The following is an 18,819-nucleotide window of genomic DNA, read 5'->3' as shown; positions in this document are numbered from 1 at the left end:
GTTCTGGGTGGGAAAGCTAAGGTTTTGGAAAAAGATTAAAGGAATGAAATAGACTCTAAGAGAGAAAAGGGGGGGCACAATCAATGGAATCTTTGAGGAACATTACCATCTCAAAGAATTTACAAACTGACCAGAAGGTGAGGAATCATTTTCCTCCCCCACCCTTTATTGAAAGATACTTGAGTTATATGTAGATAAGAACAAAACCTATAATAGTGCTCTTTTAAAGATGGTAAGAGTCTAAGGAAACAGAAGCAGAGACAAGATGGCTGAGAAAAGGCAGGAACTTGTCTGAACTCTTCCCCATAGCCCTCCAAAAACCTTTAAAATGACTCTAAACAAACTCTAGAGCACAGAACCCATAAAAAATGGAGTGAAACAAATTTTCAGCCCAAGACAACTTGGAAGAGGAGTGTAGTATAGAATAAGCAGTACCCACACAGATTAGGCCCCAGAATCTCAGAGCAGGAGTGAGGGCAGCAGTGGCAGCTTCCAGACCTCTCAGTCCATAGATGCCAATGTCAGCTTAGAAGGTTAGCAGGAAAGGCCTGTTGTACATGGGTAGGAGTGGAATGAAGTCCACTGCAGGCCGCACTAGCATAGCTACTGCCACAGCAAATCAGGATCAAGCATTGGAAGTGACTGAATCAGCAGCAGCAGTGGCAGCAGCTACTTCTAAAACTCTAAGTTCATAGACAGTAAAGGGGTCAAAAAACTGGTCAGAAAGAAATTACAGGAGCATTTTTGCTAGCGCTGAGGCAAGACTCTGTTGCTTTGCTCATACTCAGATACCTGTCCCAGTCTTGGGTGGAAGTCCAAGGGTGAGCAGGAGCACTAGTAGAGAAGAGCTTGGAACAACAGTGGAGGAGGTATCTTTCTCATGGTTATAGGGCAGATGATAGGGCTTGTTGTCACTCACAGACCATACACAGTCCAGGAGAGGAGTAAACACCTCTCCTTAGATCATACCAGCTTAGAAGAACTGAAAACATACAGGTCCAAGGAAATATCACTGAAAATAGCTCCACAAAGACTCTGAAGTTTGCCCTTCAATCTGCAAGTAGAGCCCTACTTTAGCAAACAGATAAGTCAAGTAAGTAATAGTCTGGGAAAATGAGCAAACAAATGAAAAAAAAAACTGACTATAGAAAGTTATTATGGTCACAAGGAAGATCAGAATACACACTCAGAAGACAACAAAGTCAAAAGTCCTACATCCCAAGCCTCCAAGAAAAATATAACCTGATCTCAGGCCATGGAAGAGCTCAAAAAGGATTTTGAAAATCAAGTGAGAGTGGCAAAGGAAATATTGGGAAGAGAAATGGGAGTGATACAAGAAAATGACAAAAAAATGAGTCAATAGCTTGGCAAAGGAGACACAAAAAATACTGAAGAAAATAACAATTTAAAAATAGGCTAGGTTAAATAGTAAAGAAAGGCCAAAAGGCCGAGGAGAAGAGTCCCTTAAAAGGCACAATTGGCCAAGTGAAAAAGGAGGTCCAAAAGCTCGCTGAAGAAAATATTATTTTAAAAATTAGAATTGAGCAAAATGGAAGCTAATGATTTTATGAGAAATCAAGAAACAATATAACAAAATCAAAGGAATGAAAAAATAGAAGACAATTTGAAATATCTCATTGGAAAAACAACTGACCTGTAAAACAAATTATTGAATTACCTGAAAGCTATGATCTAAAAAGGAGGCTAGATATGACCTTTCAAGAAATTATCAAGAAAAACTGCCCTGATATTCCAGAACCAGAGGGTATGATAGAAATTGAAAGAATCTACCAATCACCTCCTGAAAGAGATCCCAAAATGAAAACTGCCAGGAATATTATACCCAAAACCCAGCATTCCCAGGTCAAGGAGAAAATATTTGCTTGCTTTCTGGCAAGGAGGCAGAAAGATTCAAACATCATGGAATCACAGTCAAGATAATACAAAATTTAACAGCTTCTATGTTAAAGGATGTGAGGGCTTGGAACATGATATTCTGAAAGGCAAAGGAGCTAGGTTTACAACAAAGAATCACTTACCCAGCAAAACTGAATAAAATTCTGTAGGGGAAAATGAAAACTCAATGAGATAAAGGACTTTCAAACATTACTGATGAAAAGACCAGAGCTGAATAGAAAATTTGACTTTCAGATATAAGGCTCAAGAGAAACAAAGAAAGGTAAACTGGAAAGGGAAATCATAAGGGACTGAAAAAGTTTAAACTGTTTACATTTCTACATGGGAAGATGATATTTGTAACTCATAAGACCTTTCTCTTTATGAGGGTAGTTAGAATGAACAAATATAGACAGAGAGCAAAGGTGTGATTTGATTATGAGAGGATGATATCTAAGAAAATAAAATTAAGAGGTGAGACAGGAATGTATTTGAGAAAGAGAAAGGGAGAGGTAGAATGGGGTAAATTATCTCAAATAAAAGAGGCAAAAAAAAGGTTTTACAGTGGAGGACAAGAGGGAAGAGGTGGGAGAGAGTGAGTGAACATTATTCCTATCAGAATTGCCTCAAAGAGGGAATAACATAAATGGTCAAGTGGGTATAGAAATCTAACCTTACAGGAAAGTAGGAGGAAAAGAGATAAGACAAGGATTGTGGTGATAGAAGGGAGGGAAGATTGGCAGAGGGGATAGTCAAAAGCAAAACACTTTTGAAGAGGGACAGGGTGGAAGGAGAGAGAACAAATAGGAGGGGGATAGGATGGAGGAAAATGCAGTTAACATTAACTCACTATTGATTGGAGAAACACAAATTAAAATAACTCTGAGGTGCTACCTCATATCTATTAAAATGGCAAATAGGACAGAAAAGGTAAATGACAAATATTTGAGGGGATATAGGGAAAATGAGATATTAATACACTATTTGTGGGGTTGTGAACTGGTTCAGCCACTCTGTAGAGCAATCTGGAACTATACTCATAGTGAATAAAACCATGCATATCCTTTGACCTAGCAATAACACTACTAAGTCTGTATCCCAAAAGAGAGAAAAAAGAAAAAAGAAAAGGACTTCCATGTGCAAAAATATTTATAACAGTTCTTTTCTGGGGGGAGAGAATTAAAAAATTAAGGGTGTGCCCATCTAGTAGGGATTGGTTGAACAAGTATGTGATTATGATGGAATATTATTGTAGTACAAGAAATTATGAGGAGGTTCTCTCAGAAAAACCAGAAAGCCTTGCATGAGCTAATGAAAAGTGAAATGTACTGTGTATAAAGTAACAGCAATATTATAAGATGATCAGCTGTGAATGACTTAGTTATCCTCAGAAATACAGTGATCCAAGATAACTCTGAAAGACTTATGATGAAAAATTCTATCCATCCCCAGAGAAGGAACTGATGGTGTCTAAATACAGACTGAAACAAACTTTTATAAAAAGGATGTTAAGAGTCTGACATACAGGGTAGTGTACAGGTGGTTAAGTAAATAAGAAAAATGGATTCATTCATTTTGGAAATTAATCAAAGAACCAAAATCTCTCAGAGCTATCAATGGTCCTTACTTCAGACTGATTTCTGTCCAGTTGTTTCAATTCCAACCACATGACCTATCAGCAAAAATGTGACAATTAATTAACTAGCTCCAACTTTTATGAGAAAAGGACTTGATCTGAAGAAATAGAAGGAACAGTGTAGGGAATTTGGAGGGTTTTATAATTTTGAATTATGTGTGAAAATGAATATAGGGTAGGGAAAATCTATGAAGACTTCAGGAAAAGTTGAAGTAGAAGGATGAGAAAGGAAGATTAGAAAATGGAACAGAAGCAAGAGAAGGGCTAGAGAAGGAGGAGGAAGATTCTAAGAATAAGACAACTAAAACAGAAGAACCTGAAGCAAATAAATAAAGAGTAACAGGTAAGAAAGTTGATCTGAAAGAGGAGAAGGCCTGTAGGAAAAGGAGAATGGCTAGAAAATGAATAGAATGAAGTAAAGAGAAAGAAGTTGGTAAGTGTATCACCCAGGCAATAATCACAGCACCAAGGGCAACTATGAATATGTCAGTGTAATTCTGAATCACAAAGTATAACAGACTACTCTTCATATATAAGGCAGAAGGAAAACTTATTCAGACACCAAAAGCCAAATCCCAACACTAGAAAGCCAAATCTGTCATGGTAAGCAAGAAGTTATATTAGCCCTTCAGGGGACAAAACCATTCCCAAGCCTCTCCCCAGTGCTAAGGCCTACTCACAAGCAAACACTCAGGAGCCTAGCTATGCCTGCCTGTGTCCTCTCTCCTCTGCCCCCAATCACTCTCACCAACTTCCTCCCAGTTCTGCTCCACCCTTTCTGTTTCACTTGTTCAACAAGCTCTTCCCACCACATGTGACTTGGGCTTCCACGTGATTTAAGCAAGTCATACGGGCCTATTAATGAATGGGAAAGATCTTCTCATTTAAATTACCATTACAGTAAGATAACAAAGCTATTTAGAAAAGATAAGACAATGCAAAGTTAAGTTGTTAAGACAAGGGAATGAAGTTGGCTGTGTCTTGTGAAGGTGAAAAACAGAAAGAGCCTCAGAATTGAAGACTCTCACAAAAACAAAACATAAAACAAAATTGGCCACAATAGTTGCCCAGGGAATCAGCTAGTAAGAAAGCAAATTCTCACTTTCTTAAAGTATGGAGAGCAAGCTACATTTGTCAGTGTGCCTCATAGAGTATATCTGATGTTTTAATTTCTGTCACAGCTAAGTAAATGATTATCTATGCTCAAAATGCAAGTTGCATTCCCTCTAAAGAAGGAAGATAGTGGGACTTGAGGGTCACCTCTGAATTCTACGTTACCAGTGAGAATGAATTCTTCCTTACAAGAAACAGAAGGCTTAAATGTAAAAATAAAGAAGAAAAAGAATTTAAACAAGTAGAATTAAATTGGAGAGTGGAAGAACAGAGGAGAAAGTATACAAGGACCAAAGGATACAAAGAAATAAGTAACAGTTATAGGACTTTTTCTGAAAAGGAAGGAGATAGATCTTTTGACAAAGAAATGAGTCCAAAAAATAGGAAAAGAGAAAGTTGTCAAAAAGAATAACATGTATGCAAAGGAACTCTTGAACCAACATATATTTTAAATAATACATGTAAAGAAGATGGACACAAGCAAAATGGATATGTATAAAAAAGCATAGCCTACCTTTCCCAATGGTACCAGGAGAACTAAAGCTCAAAATGATCTGAGGCTGACAAGTAAAGCTAATGTTAAACTTTATTGAGAAGAGAGGAATGTGAAAATCAGAAATAGGACCACTGCTCAAGGTGGACTGAATGACCACAAAAATGAATGATCATTGGACTGGAAAGGAATATGTTGAAGAAGTTATTATTACTGAGGATAAGCAGGAAAGTAAGATGAGATCATGGGCCAGTCTTTGATGAGTTCAAGTCACCAGTCTTCTGATGAGCTATATCTGAAGGTAATAAAAAGAGTCCACAGCTGTGATTACCAGTTTAGTGTCAATGATAGTTGAAAGCTCATAGGGACCAGGGATGGTGCTTCCAAAGGACAAAAATTATGAAGAGACAAGAAGAGAATGAAATTTAAACTACAGAACATGAACTTGACTTTGATTACTGGGGGAAAATGTCTAGAATGTATCATTAAAGGAATTGTTAGTGAAAATCTATAAAGAGAAGCAGTGATCATGAGGAATCAACATGGGTCCATTAAAAACTGTATGATTAATTTCATTTTTTGAAATTGTTACTAGACTGGTGAGGTCCTATGATACGGTAAATAAGGAGTTGGATCAGAACCAACAAGAACTTAGGTTCTGACACATATTTACTGTGTGATCCTGAACAAGTCACTGAACCTCTCACTGCTCTGGACAACTCTCCAAAGTGCAGGTGCCAATCTGCATTATTAGAGGGAGTTTTCTCATCTGAGCATCCTCTATGTCAATAAAATTACAGGTCAGTTGTATAAACCTAGGTCAGGTGAATGATGAAAATATAGTTAATTAGATATTGGAAAAAAAAATCAAATCTTTCATGCTATCTTTCTGGAAAAGATAAAGAGGCACAGTCTAAACAAAAGTACATTTAGAGTGTTTCATAAATGGTTGAATATTTGGTCACAAAGAATGGTCATTAATGATTTAAAGTCTTCTGGGAAGGTAGCCTCCAATTCACTACTCAAGGAACCTGCGAAGCCCAGCATAGGTAAGCATTTTTATCACTGACTCGAAAAAGTGAAGCTGGCATACTCCTCAAATTTGCAGATGACAAAGCTGTAAGGTATATCTAGCACCATGAATGATAATGTAGGTTCATAAAAATGTTGTCATTGGGCTAAATCTATTAAAAACAAATTTTAGAAGGATAAATGTAAAATCTTATAATTGTTTTCAGAAAAAAAACTCACAACTTCACAGTTAAAGATGAGAGGGTCATAGCTATATGGTAATTCATTTGAAAAAAAGAGAGTAGGGGTCTTAGTGGATAGTAAACTCATGGTGAGTCAATAAGTTGATATAGTAGCCAAGTTCATAAACTTGGGTCTACACTGAAAAGCACAGTATCAGTGACTAGGGAGCTGATAGTCTGGTATAAATGAGAATGTATTTAAATTAAACAAGTATATTTGTATTCTATGCATCTTATATTTCAGGTGTTTTATAATTTATAGCAAGGACAAAGGCTTAATCAATATATTTGTGGGCTGATGTCTGTAATTAAGAATTTAATAATAAACAAATAGTGCTAAACATTATCCTTCCATACAGAAGTATAAATGTTCCTTCTATTCATGAATTTGCTGGCTCTTCTTTCCTAGTACCCTACTTATATTACTATTTGTAATGATTGCAATAGTATACATATTCCTTTTTTATACTGATTCATACACCAAGAAGTCTTAGATAAAAAGATGATTTCTATAGTTTTATCATAAAGCCATTATCCTCCTTATGTGAATTCTTTGAAACAGAGGGCTAAGATAAATTCTCAACACAGAAAATAGAATTTTATAAATATAGACCAGATATAAAAAAAATAAACCCTTCTAGATCTAAGATGTTACTACACCTCTAAAATATAAAATAAATAGTTTAACCTAATAGAAAAATTTTGAAGTCTCATTGACTACTCTCTTCCATCACTTTACACTGTACCTGATCAATCCAAGACAGACAAAAGATAAACCTAGGAAGAGATTTTATGTTAAATTTATTATTATGGTGGTCATTTCTATGAGTTCACCTGTGGGGGTGAGGAACCTGTGGCCTCAAGGCCACATGTGGCTCTCTAGGTCCTTAAGAATGGCCTTTTTACTGAGTCCAAACTTCATAGAACAAATACTTTTATTGGGATTTATAATCCTATAAAGTTTGGATTCAGTTAAATGGTCACGTTTGAGAACCTAATCAAAGTTCCCCATCCCTGAGAGGATACTGCTGAAAGAAAATATTTTTTTTCTAGCTTATAGCTATGACATACTTACTGCAAACCATTCTCCATTCAGCCACTAAATGTCGGTCTGACCATGTCATTTTCTCCCCCCCTCTTCCCCCACTCAAAAAACTCCCTTAGTTTCCTATTGCCTCCAGGATAAACTACAAAATCCTGTTTTGCATTCAAAGCCCTTCATAACCTACGTCCCATCTACATTTCCAGGGTTCCTGTAACCTTAAGGTCATCAGGTATTCTTTGATCCAGTGACACAGTCCTCCTTGCTGTTCCATGAACAAGACACTCCATCTCAGCTCTAACCATCTTTTTTTTCAGGTTGTCCCTCATCCCTGAAATTCTCTCCTTTCCCATTTCCGCCTATTAGTTTCCCATCAGTTTTTTAAATCCCAACTAAAATCCCACCTTGTACAGGTAACCTTTCTCATTCTCTTTTAATTATTTCTAATTTGTCACTCACACACACACACACACACACGCACGCACACACGTGTGTGTATGTTTATATACATATATATAAATATATAGCTTGTTTGTACATATTTATTTTCTAGTTGCCTCCCCCATTAAATTGTGAGCTCTTAGAAGGCAGGGACTATCTTTTTGTATCCCCAGCACTGATACATAGTAGGTACTTAATAAATGTTTATTGATTTCATAATTCTCTGAAAGTTGCTGTCTTAAAGAGTTGCCAGTGAGCACAGAAGGGTTCAGTAACTTGCTCTGGGTCACAGAGCCAACACCTATCTGAGGCAACATTGGAACACAGGTCTTCCTGACTTTTAGGCTATCTCTTTATCCACTATAACATGTTGTTTCTATAAATACTAGTGAAATAAAACCAAAAATTGCCCTTACATACATTTCTTGCGCCTTCCACAGAAATGCTGCTTTTGTGGGTGCTTGAGGTTAAATCCATGGTGGAGATGCTGGTTTTCTTGATATAATCTGCTGTGCTTTTCCAGTTCTCTTTTCCTCTCAATCATCATGATTTCATTATCACTGTGAGGCTGGGCTCCTATGGATCTTTTGTAAAGTACATGGGAATGATGTCCATTGGGTGCTGAATAATTCAGTTTAAGGGCTAGGTGCAGAGGAAGTGGTTTTAAGAAATAATCTGCTTCCTGAGTTCTTATCAGACCTGACTGAAGAAAGGAAGAAAATATAATCAATACATTTTGGGATTGACAATGGAGAAATGCTCATCACCAGAAAGTTGGCTGATGCATGATAGTTTTCTACATGACATCCCATAGAACTATGTATACATAGTTTATAGACATATACATTACACAGGGAGATCAATGGGTAGGCCACAATAACTCATAAAGGCTACCAAGCAAGGCATGAAGGGATCTTAGTTTGCATATCAATGAAAGGAGTATCCCCATCACTGATATGATACATCCTTTTAGTTTTGAGAAGTCAGTACTGGAAAAATGAACTATTCTCTAATTTGAATACTCATTGTCAATCTTTCACATAATTTTTCTTTTTAACCTGAGAGTTCAAGAAACAGCAATGAGAATGAGAATTGTAGACTCTTAGAAAAACAGGAAATATTAGTTCACCCTGATTGTCCTATATATGCAGAAACTGAATCTATAGCAGTGAAACTTTTGTATGCAAAGTCACACCATTTTGAGAGCTGGGATAAGAACCGAGGTTTCTAACTTCCTGGCTAGAATTATTTCCATTACATCATGCTGCTCTACAATGCTCAGAGTAGACAAGGTCCCTAGATGGATTTTCAAAAGTTACCAAACACAGCTATTATCTTCCAACAGGGAGTGTGTGCTAGCTTTCCATTACTTGTGATCCCAAGTTACTCTACAAAGAGCTCAAGTAGATCTCTATAAAATTGTATAGAGGATTCAGGGGTAGCTTTGGAATACATTCCATTTAATGTGCCACTACCTTTTTAAGATAATTAATTTATTTTTAGTTGTAACATTCATTTCTACAAGATTTTGAGTTCCAAATTTTCTCTCACCTCCCCCCCCCCATATGGCATGCATTCTGATTACTCTTTCCCCCAGTCTGCCCTCCCTGTCATCACCCTCCCCCTTATTCTACCTTACTTTTTTTTAGGGTAATATAGATTTCTTTATCCCATTGCCTATACATCTTTTCCCCCAGTTCCATAAAAAAACAATTTTTTGACATTTATTTTTAAAACTTTGAGTTCCAAATTCTCTTCTTTCTTCCCTCCCCACACCCCCATGAGAAAGCAAGCAATTCAATATACGTTATACATGTGTAGTTATGCAAAACACTTCCATATTAGTCATGTTGTGAAAGACTAACTAGATTTCCCTCCATCCTATCCTGATCCCTTTTATTCTATTTTCAAATTTGACCCTGTCCCTTTTCTAAAATGTTTGCTTCTGACTACCCCACTTCCCCAATCTACTCTCCCTTCTATCATTACTGCCCTTTATCCCCTTCCCCTACTTTCATAGGGCAAGATACCCAATTGAATGAGCATGTTATTCCCTCCTTAAGATAAATCTGGTAAGAGTAAGGTTCACTCATTCATTCCCTTTCATCTTCCCCCTATTCTCCTCCAGCGTAAAATATTTTTCTTGCCTCTTTTATGTGAGATGATTTACCCCATTCTATCTCTCCCTTTCTCCTATTCCCAATATATTCCCCTCTCACCCCTTAATTTTATTTTCAAATATCATCCCTTCATATTCAATTCATCTTGTGCTATCTCTCTCTCTCTCTCTCTCTCTCTCTCTCTCTCTCTCTCTCTCTCTCTCTCTCTCTCTCTAATTTCCTTCAACTGCCCTAATATTAAGCAAGGTCTCACGACACACAAATATAATCCTTACATGTAGGAATGTAAACAGTTCAACTTTTTCAACTTTAAAAGTCCTTTATGATTTCTCTACCCTGTTTACCTTTTCATGTTTCTCTTGATTCTTGTATGTGAAAGTCAAATTTTCTATTTAGCTCTGATCTTTTCAGCAAGAATGCTTGAAAGTCCTCTATTTTACTAAAATTCCATTTTTTCCCCTGACATATTATACTCAGTTTTTCTGGGTAGGTGATTCTTTGTTTTAATCCTAGCTCCTTTGACCTCCCGAATATCGTATTGCAAGTCCTTCAATCCCTTAATGTAGAAGCTGCTAAGTCTTGTGTCATCCTGATTATATTTCCACAATATTTGAATTTTTTCTTTCTGGCTGCTTGCAATCTTTTCTCCTTGACTTGGGAACTCTGGAATTTGCTTACAATATTCCTAGGGGATCTCTTTCAAGAAGTGATCAGTGGATTCTTACCATGTCTATTTTACACTCTGGTTCTAGAATATCAGGGCAGTTTTCCTTTGAAAGATGATGTCTAGGCTCTTTTTTGAATCATGGTTTTCAAGTAGTTCAATAATTTTTAAATTGTCTCTTCTGTATCCATTTTCTAGATCAGTGGTTTTTCCAATGGAATAGTTCACATTGTCTTCTATTTTTTTCATTCTTTTGGTTCTGTTGTATAATTTCTTGATTTCTCATAAAAGCATTAGCTTCCCTTTTGTCCATTCTAATTTTGAAGGAATTATTTTCTTCAGTGAGCCTTTTCTTCAGTGACCTCATTTTCCATTTGACCAATCCTGATTTTTAAGGCATTCTTCTCCTCATTAGCTTTTTGGACCTCTTTTGTCACTTAGGTTAGTCTATTTTTAAAGGTGTTATTTTTTTCAGTATTTTTTGGGGTCTCCTTTAGCAAGATGTTGACCTGTTTTTCATGATTTTCTTACATCACTCGTTTGCCTTCTCAATTTTTGCTCTATTTCTCTTACTTGATTTTCAAAATCCTTTTTGAACCCTTTCATGGCCTGAGACCAATTAATATTTTTGTTGGAGGCTTTGGATATAGGACTTTTGACTTTACTGTCTTCTTCTGGTTGTATGTTTTGATCTCCTTTGTCACCAAAGTAAGATTCTATAGTCTACAATTTTGTGTGGTTTGCTCATGTTCCCAGCCAATGTTCCCAGTTAAGTTCCCACTTGACTTTCTCTTTGCCAAGGAAGGATTCTGCTTCCAGTGGGGGTGGTGTACCATCCCAGGCTTCAGGGGTTTTGTATCAGCTGCTTGATCCCCCACTGTCCATGGGCCAGGAGCTCTGGAAGCAGCCTCTGTCTCTGCCTCCTCCTCCTTTGCCCTGGGGCTGAAGCTGGACCTCAGCCAAACCAGGTCCCACAGAGTTTTCTCACTGATCTTCTATGCTATCTTTGGTGTTTGTGGGTTGAGAAGTCTGGAAATTGCCACCGCTTCCATCAATTCAGTCCCCTGAGCCCTGTTCCAACCCTGTCTGTGCTGGCATGGCCCTAGCTGGACTGTGTTCTGCTCCCAGCCCAGTACAACCAATGCTTCCTGTCAACTTTCCAAGCTGTCTTGGGCTTGGGATTTGTTTTACTCTGTTATTTTGTGGGTTCTGCAGCTCTAGAATTTGTTTAGAGTCACTTTTTACAGCTACTTGGAGGAGTTTGGGGGGAGAGAGCTAGCAAGTCCCTGCTTTTATTCTACCATCTTGCCCCAGTACCTTTATCTAAACATTTCTCTCAACTCTGTTTGCCTTCCTAATTCCCTCTATCCTCAGTAACACCAGGATCATGGTCCTAACTCACAAGTTACCTGTTGGGTTTGGAAATTGGAAGACCTAGGTTTGAATATTGCCTCAAACACTTACAGTATGACACTGGGTAAGTCACTTGACCTCTGAGTCTCTGTTTTCTCATCTATAAAACAGGGATAGTAAACCTCATAGAGTTATAGTAATAATTATAATACATGTAAATAGAGTAGATCTATTTGAAATGTTAATATTTTATTATTATTTTTGCCATTATTTTAGAGATAGCATGCTATAGTATTTAGAAAGCTGGTATCAGAGTGAAGAAATTGTGGATTCAATTCCTGCTTCCAGCACACATTGGCTGTATGACCCTCAGATCATCACAACCTTTCAGTGCTCAATCATTAAATGATTAGTAAATGTCATAGGATTAAATTTAATATTTTATTTATCCAAATTTTCCCCCTAAAGCTCTCCACATTTTCTCTCTTCTAAATTAATATGATTTAGCCCTAAATTAGGACTTGGGACTTTTTTTTTTTTTAGTCTGGGTGCTGTCATCACTTTTGGGATCACTTTTCTAAATTGTAAAAAAGAAATGTCAGATCATCAAAAACCTCTAAGATTCCTATTCTAATCTTCACTGTTCTTCCATTCCCCTGAAGTCTGGTTTCCATTAGCCTTGGTTAAACTAAGTACAGCTCAGCTGATCTCGCTCTGCCCTAGACATTTGCATAATGTTAGTGAGGTGATCCTAGAGACCCACTTTTCAGCTTCTGGGAAGGTGCCAAATTAAACTTTAGGGGGAGGCAGAAAGGGGAGAGGTAGGTTATAATCCTTATCTCCCAAAGACTTAACTGTAGACTAGAAAGGGGCCAAATACCAATCCCTCATGAAACTATCAGCATCACTGGTCAGTAACTCAGGGGGCAGGGTAGATACCTCCTGGAGAGTTGATTAAAGGCCATCATCTTTATATCTAAATGTGAAATATTTAAAGCTTAAACCTTGGGTCAAAAAGGAGGCAGCCTCTCCATAATGTATTAGGTCTACTTGAATGATTTTGAAAATGAGTTATCATGTTTTTGGCCTCCAAGTGTGTTACAGGTTAGAAAGGGACATGAAAACAATTCAAATGACAGCATTCTATCAGGAAAAAAACAGCTGTCAAATCACTGTGTTTAAAACTAGGTATGAAACTGTATGAAGTCAAGCAGGAGTAATTTTCAATGTGAAAACTATGATCTTGAAATTTAAAAGCCAACCCAGAAATACCAGTAAAAATCATTTAGATGATTAACTTGGGTAACATTTATTATATTTGGCAACTTCAGAGAATATGATTTTCCAGATAAATGATTTTTCCAGATAAATGAAGCTTGTCTTTTTAATTCCTTTTTTTTAATTTTAAAAAAACAATTTATTTTTTCTATTAGCAATGATGTATTTCCTCTCCTTTCTTCCTCTTCCATCAAAAAAAGAAAAGAAAAATAAAGTCTATGTAACAAATATGCATGTTTAAACAAAACAAATTCCCACACTAGCCATGCCCATGTCTCATTCTGCACTCTGAATCTATCAGTTTTCTTTTAAGAAGTGTCAAAACTTCATTTTCTTTTTACTCAGTTTTTCAGTACTATTTACCAGGTACTATGCTAAGTACTGCAGATACAAAAAAAGGCAACAAAGGGGCAAGGCAGTCCCTCACACAGTTTAATAGGTAAGACAACAAGCAAATGCACAAACTCTATCAGTCATCTATATATCTATGTATCTATCTAATAAATTGAGGGTAGTCAGAGAGAAGGCACTACCATTAAGGAAAACCAAAAGAAAGCAAATAACTTTCATTTCAGGCCAGTAGAACAGTCAATGAAAATGCCCAGGATGGAGTATCCTATGAGAGAAGCATTGAGGAGGCCAGTGTCATTGGATCAAAGAGTGCATGCCAGGGAGTAAGGTATAAGAAGACTGGAATAGTAAGAAGTTGGCAGATTATTAAGGGGTTTAAAAGCTAAACAGATGATTTTACATTTATCCTGGATGTAATGGGGAGCCACTGGAGTTTACTGAATGAAGGTAGATGATACGATTAGATTTCTGCTTTAAGAAGATGAATATGACAATTGAGTGAAGGAAGAATTGAAGAGGTGAGAGACATGAGGAAAGAAGACCAATCACGAGGTTACTGCAATAGTCAGGCATCAGGTGATGAGGATCTATGGTGGGGGGTTGCAGTATCAGAAGAGAGATGGGGGTACACAATGAGAAATGTCATAAAGGTAGAAATTATGGAACTTCGATACTGCTTAGATTCAAGGGAGTGAGAAAGTGAGGAACTGAGGATATCACCTAAGTTTCCAGCTTGAGTGACTGGGAAGATGATGTCCTTAACAATAATAGGGAAATTAGGAAAAGGGGATAGTTTTGGGGGAAGGATAATAAATTCATCTTGGAACATGTTGATTTTAAGACATCTACAAGACATCCAGTTCAAGAAGATTAATAGACAATTGGGTTTCCCTGATTTGGATGGAAATAATTCTAAAATGTAGCATACATTTCCATTCTTTCTTAGAGACTACTGAAAAGATTTGTCATTTAAACTATGGTAACATAGTATTGTGACTTACCTTTACTATTATACTCATGTGTTACTTTTACTTACTCCTATAGAGATAACTATGTTACTACTGTAACTTACTACTAAGTATAATTCATTAAGATAGGCTTAGTAGAGTTGCTACTAAGTAGAGTAACAATATAGTTGCCCTCACAAAACAAATAGTGACAACGAAAAAACCCCTATTTTCCTGTGGGCAATCTAATGGCAAGATTCTTTAAACTTAACTAGACTGATTGTTGGACATATAGTCCGTCCCTTGCCTATACTCAAAACCTTTTTAGCTTGGTAGGACCTGCCAAAGTTTGTTCTTCCTATGATGTAGAATCAGAAGAGAGTTTTAGCTGAAGAAATAGTATACTAAACACAACTTCTTCATGTGACAGAATCTATGAATTTATGCTCCTACTTCAATATTCTATCTACCATACCACATTTCCCTAAAATCAGTGAGTCTACTTTTGATATGTTCTAATATGGCAAGGAAATTTGAAGTGTGTAAATTCTTCCTGTGCTGACTACCCCCAGACTTTTGGACTTTCATACAGGTGATTCCTCTGTTTTTTCTCTACAATGTCAGTTATCATTTTTGGTATTAACAATGTTTTTGTGTTTCTCGTATGGTGCTTTATTCGATATACAGTAGTTTGGACAGAGACTGCTTCTGTGCCCAGGCTTTGTTACAGTTATTTGGGACTCAAAGTCCTTATGTGCTTCTGAGTTTATAACTTTCTGGTGGTTAGGCTACTGGAAATCTGCCCTGCAAACAAACTGAGTCCTTCTATAGTTGGTTTCTAGCCTTTTATTACTAATGAGATAACGGCATATTATTTTATTTTCATTCTAGTTTGTTTTGAGATATGATCTCTTGTATTTGTGATGATAACAAAATGTTTCAACAGAGATATATAAAGAAAAAGGCAGTAATGAAGAGTTTGCTCTTTTGTTTTGGTGTCATAAACAAATTTCATTTTTTGATTAATAGGATAATGAAAAATATTGAAATATTTGTTTCATTTTGAATCATTACTTCAGCAGAAGAATGAGAGCTCAATGTTCCAGTTAATGTTTACCTTATTCTCCAAGTTTCTCTTTATGTTCCTTGTTACAACAAAGAAAGAAAAAACATTACCACATAAGGAACTGAAACCCAGTCTATTCAACTGTAACTTGATGTAAATTCTATTGGGACACAAACAATAACACATAAGGACAATCTGGTTTAAAATGTGGCCGAGGTCTGGAGGATTTGATCTTACAAAGCTGCCTTCCAGGTTCTTTATCTTTTTCTTTTAAGGACAGAATCATTTCAAATTAAGGTCTTGTTATCAAGGTCCTTCAACATGGTAAAATAAATCTGAACCAATGAGGTAATTCTGAGATAGGAAAAATTATAAGTTGACTGTAAATGCCACAAATACTTTCCAGTCTTTGAATATTAATGCAAGAAAAAATAATCTATTTACATTAATAGAGCAGCTGTATGCTAGAAAATATTTATTATGAACAATGAACATTAGAACATTTCTTCACAATATCACATGTTGATAACTTTGACTTCTTCTGAAAACCACCCATTCATATCCTTTGATCATTTATGAATTGGGGAAGGGATTTTATTTGTATAAATCTGAAGCAGTTCTCTTTACATTTGAGAAATGAAACCTTTATCAGAGAAACTTGCTATGTATTTCCCCCCTAGTTTCCTGCTTTCCTTAAGATTTTGACTGCATTTGTTTTGTTTGTGCAAAACATATTTAACTTCATGTTATTAAAGTTATCCTTTTTCCCTCTTGTGGTGCTCTCTATTTCTTGTTCAATCATGAACTCTTCCCCTGCTCATAGATCTGACAGATAATTTTCTCCCATACCTCCACTAATTTGGTTAGGAAATGTGAACGGGTTTTTTGGGGGCCGTTGACCCCGAGTCACCAGGTCTTATCTGACCAGCAGTGCCTGTGACCCTGAGGGAGCAAGCTGTGAGTAATGAATGAGGTGGGAGGAAAAGATATGATGCAACTCCATTTATTCCAGCTAGCTCAGGCACTTATATAGTTTCATGTATGCCTTAGTTATGTAAGCAGCTCAAGCAAGATTAAACTAGTTTAAGCAAGTTTTTGCTACTACTTTCCAGCCACGTTCCAGGAAGTATCTGGTAGTAAACAGGGGCGGAACCCTTCCTCCCAGCGCCATCTTGTCCATGCCTTACCAATTTCCCCTCAGTTTACCTGAGCTGTGACTGGTGTATGCCGTCCAAGAGAGCTGAGGGTTGGCAATTCCCTTACAGAAATGTCCTTAATGTCCAGGTCATGTATCCATTTTGAACAGATCTTGCTATATTGTGTGAGATGTTGGTCTATATCTAGTTTCTGCTAGACTGATTTCTAGTTTTCTTAGCAATGTTTATTAGTGGGTTATTGATTTATCAAACATTATGTTACTGTGCTCACTTCCTTCTGTATATTGTACCCAATCAATTCCATTGATCAACCACTCTGTTCCTTGTCTAGTATCAGATTGTTTTGATGATTACCATTTTGTAATATTAGTTTGAGATCTGGAATTTCTAGTCTGTTTCCCTTTCCTTTTTAAAACTGATTCTCTTTCAAGTATTAACATTTGTTCCTCTAGATTATTTTTTTCTAGCACTTTATAAAGTTTATTTTTAAAAGTTGATTGGCATGTCACTCATTAAGTAAATTAGTTTAGGTAGTGTTGTCATTTTTGTTATATTGGCTCTGCCTATCCGTGTAACAATATTTCTTCAATTATTTAGCCCTGTTTTTATTTGTATGTAGTATTTGGTACTTGTGTTCATATAGTGTGTGTATCTTTTGAGGCAGACTCCCAAGGATTTTCTATTGTCTACAGATTTTTTTTTAACTGGAATCTCGTTTTATCTTCTTCTGCTGGATTGTGATGGTAATATGTAGAAATGCTGATAATTTGTGTGGGTTTATTTTTATCTTGCAATTTTGCTAATATCTTTTGGAATCTTGTTCTAAGCAGGTGTTTTGCCCCTTCCCCTTTCCTTGGTGATTTGTAGTCCTGGTGCTGCTGTAGCTGTTTCTACTGTCTCCAAAGTCTACAACTGTGTTACTGCCACCATGCTACACTTCTGGCTAGTTCTCACCTTGAAACTGAAGATGTATTTTCTGTCCTCTTAAGCTATGTTGGATTGGAGAAACAGCACACTGACTTTTTGTGTTGGTTATCCCACTCACAATATGGTTTGATGTGCTTTTGAAAATTGTGTAGAGGGGTATAATAGGAGAGCACAGCAACAATGCTCACCCCACTCTGTTACCGGGGCTCCTTCAAGGTCTTTTCTAGACTATCTTTAGAAAGCTTTTGCTTACTATACAAGTGCTAAGATGTGCAGTATAATTGCATGTAAAGTTCACATATGTATAGTTCACCAAATACTAAGCTACTCCAACCACGATACAGACAAACTTCATGCCCTTTGAATTCCCCCAAAACACACTTCTGTATACAGGGGCAATATTGCTGCTGCTATTACCCAAAGAATGTACCAATCACTGTAGTTTTAAATGATCCTACTCTGTAATTTAATATAGTTTATTGTGCCTGGACACTGATCAATAGGCATTTTCCGGTTGTGTGCACTGTAAGTCCACAACGCTGAACATTTAAACTCTTAAAAAGGCTTCCAGCCAAGTTTTAGCATCAAGAATGATGTAGGAAACAGTGGGATGTAGGGAAGGTCTCTCTCATCCTTTTCCTGTTGAGTTAACTGGGGAAAATAAAATGCATTTGTTCTCAGAGATGGGCATAATGGGTGAGTTTGGTAATTAAAGAGGAGAGTTTAGTTTTAAAGTTAGTCTCCTGATCTAGAGAGCAGTAGCAATAGAGAAAGAAAAGGGTAAGGGGAGAGAGAAAGGAGAAAGTGGAAAGAAGGAGAGAGAGAGAGAGAGAGAGAGAGAGAGAGAGAGAGAGAGAGAGAGAGAGAGAGAGAAGAGGAGAGGAGAGGAGAGGAGAGGAGAGGAGAGGAGAGGAGAGGAGAGGAGAGGAGAGGAGAGGAGAGGAAACAGTAGAGAAGAGGAGAGAAGAGGGAAGCTTTAAAGATTTAATTTTCCTCATTTGGCACTGGCGAGGTAGAATCACCCCAGCCTGGTCACATCTGAGAAAGTGATGGGCTGTATGGCTGTGCTATAGTGGAACTAG

General features: G+C 36.9%; 1 protein-coding gene across 3 annotated transcripts in view; it reads right to left on the bottom strand.

Annotated features, from left to right (window-relative positions):
* The window catches only part of ADAMTS16 (ADAM metallopeptidase with thrombospondin type 1 motif 16), a 252,081-nt gene that overhangs the window by 159,246 nt on the left and 74,016 nt on the right, over window positions 1–18,819 (bottom strand). The window contains exon 4 of one of the 3 annotated variants that reach the window (XM_072605378.1): window positions 8,295–8,577. The exons of 1 other annotated variant lie outside the window; for it this stretch is intronic. In XM_072605378.1, coding sequence (XP_072461479.1) covers window positions 8,295–8,577 — 283 coding nt within the window. Of the gene's footprint in view, window positions 1–8,290; window positions 8,578–18,819 lie in introns of those variants that run through there. One more of the 3 variants, XM_072605379.1, reaches the window with a different exon arrangement.

Source organism: Notamacropus eugenii, chromosome 4 (genome assembly GCF_028372415.1).
Source record: "Notamacropus eugenii isolate mMacEug1 chromosome 4, mMacEug1.pri_v2, whole genome shotgun sequence".
In the NCBI taxonomy this organism is placed as follows: domain Eukaryota; kingdom Metazoa; phylum Chordata; class Mammalia; order Diprotodontia; family Macropodidae; genus Notamacropus; species Notamacropus eugenii.
This window is presented reverse-complemented; position numbering and strand designations above follow the sequence as displayed.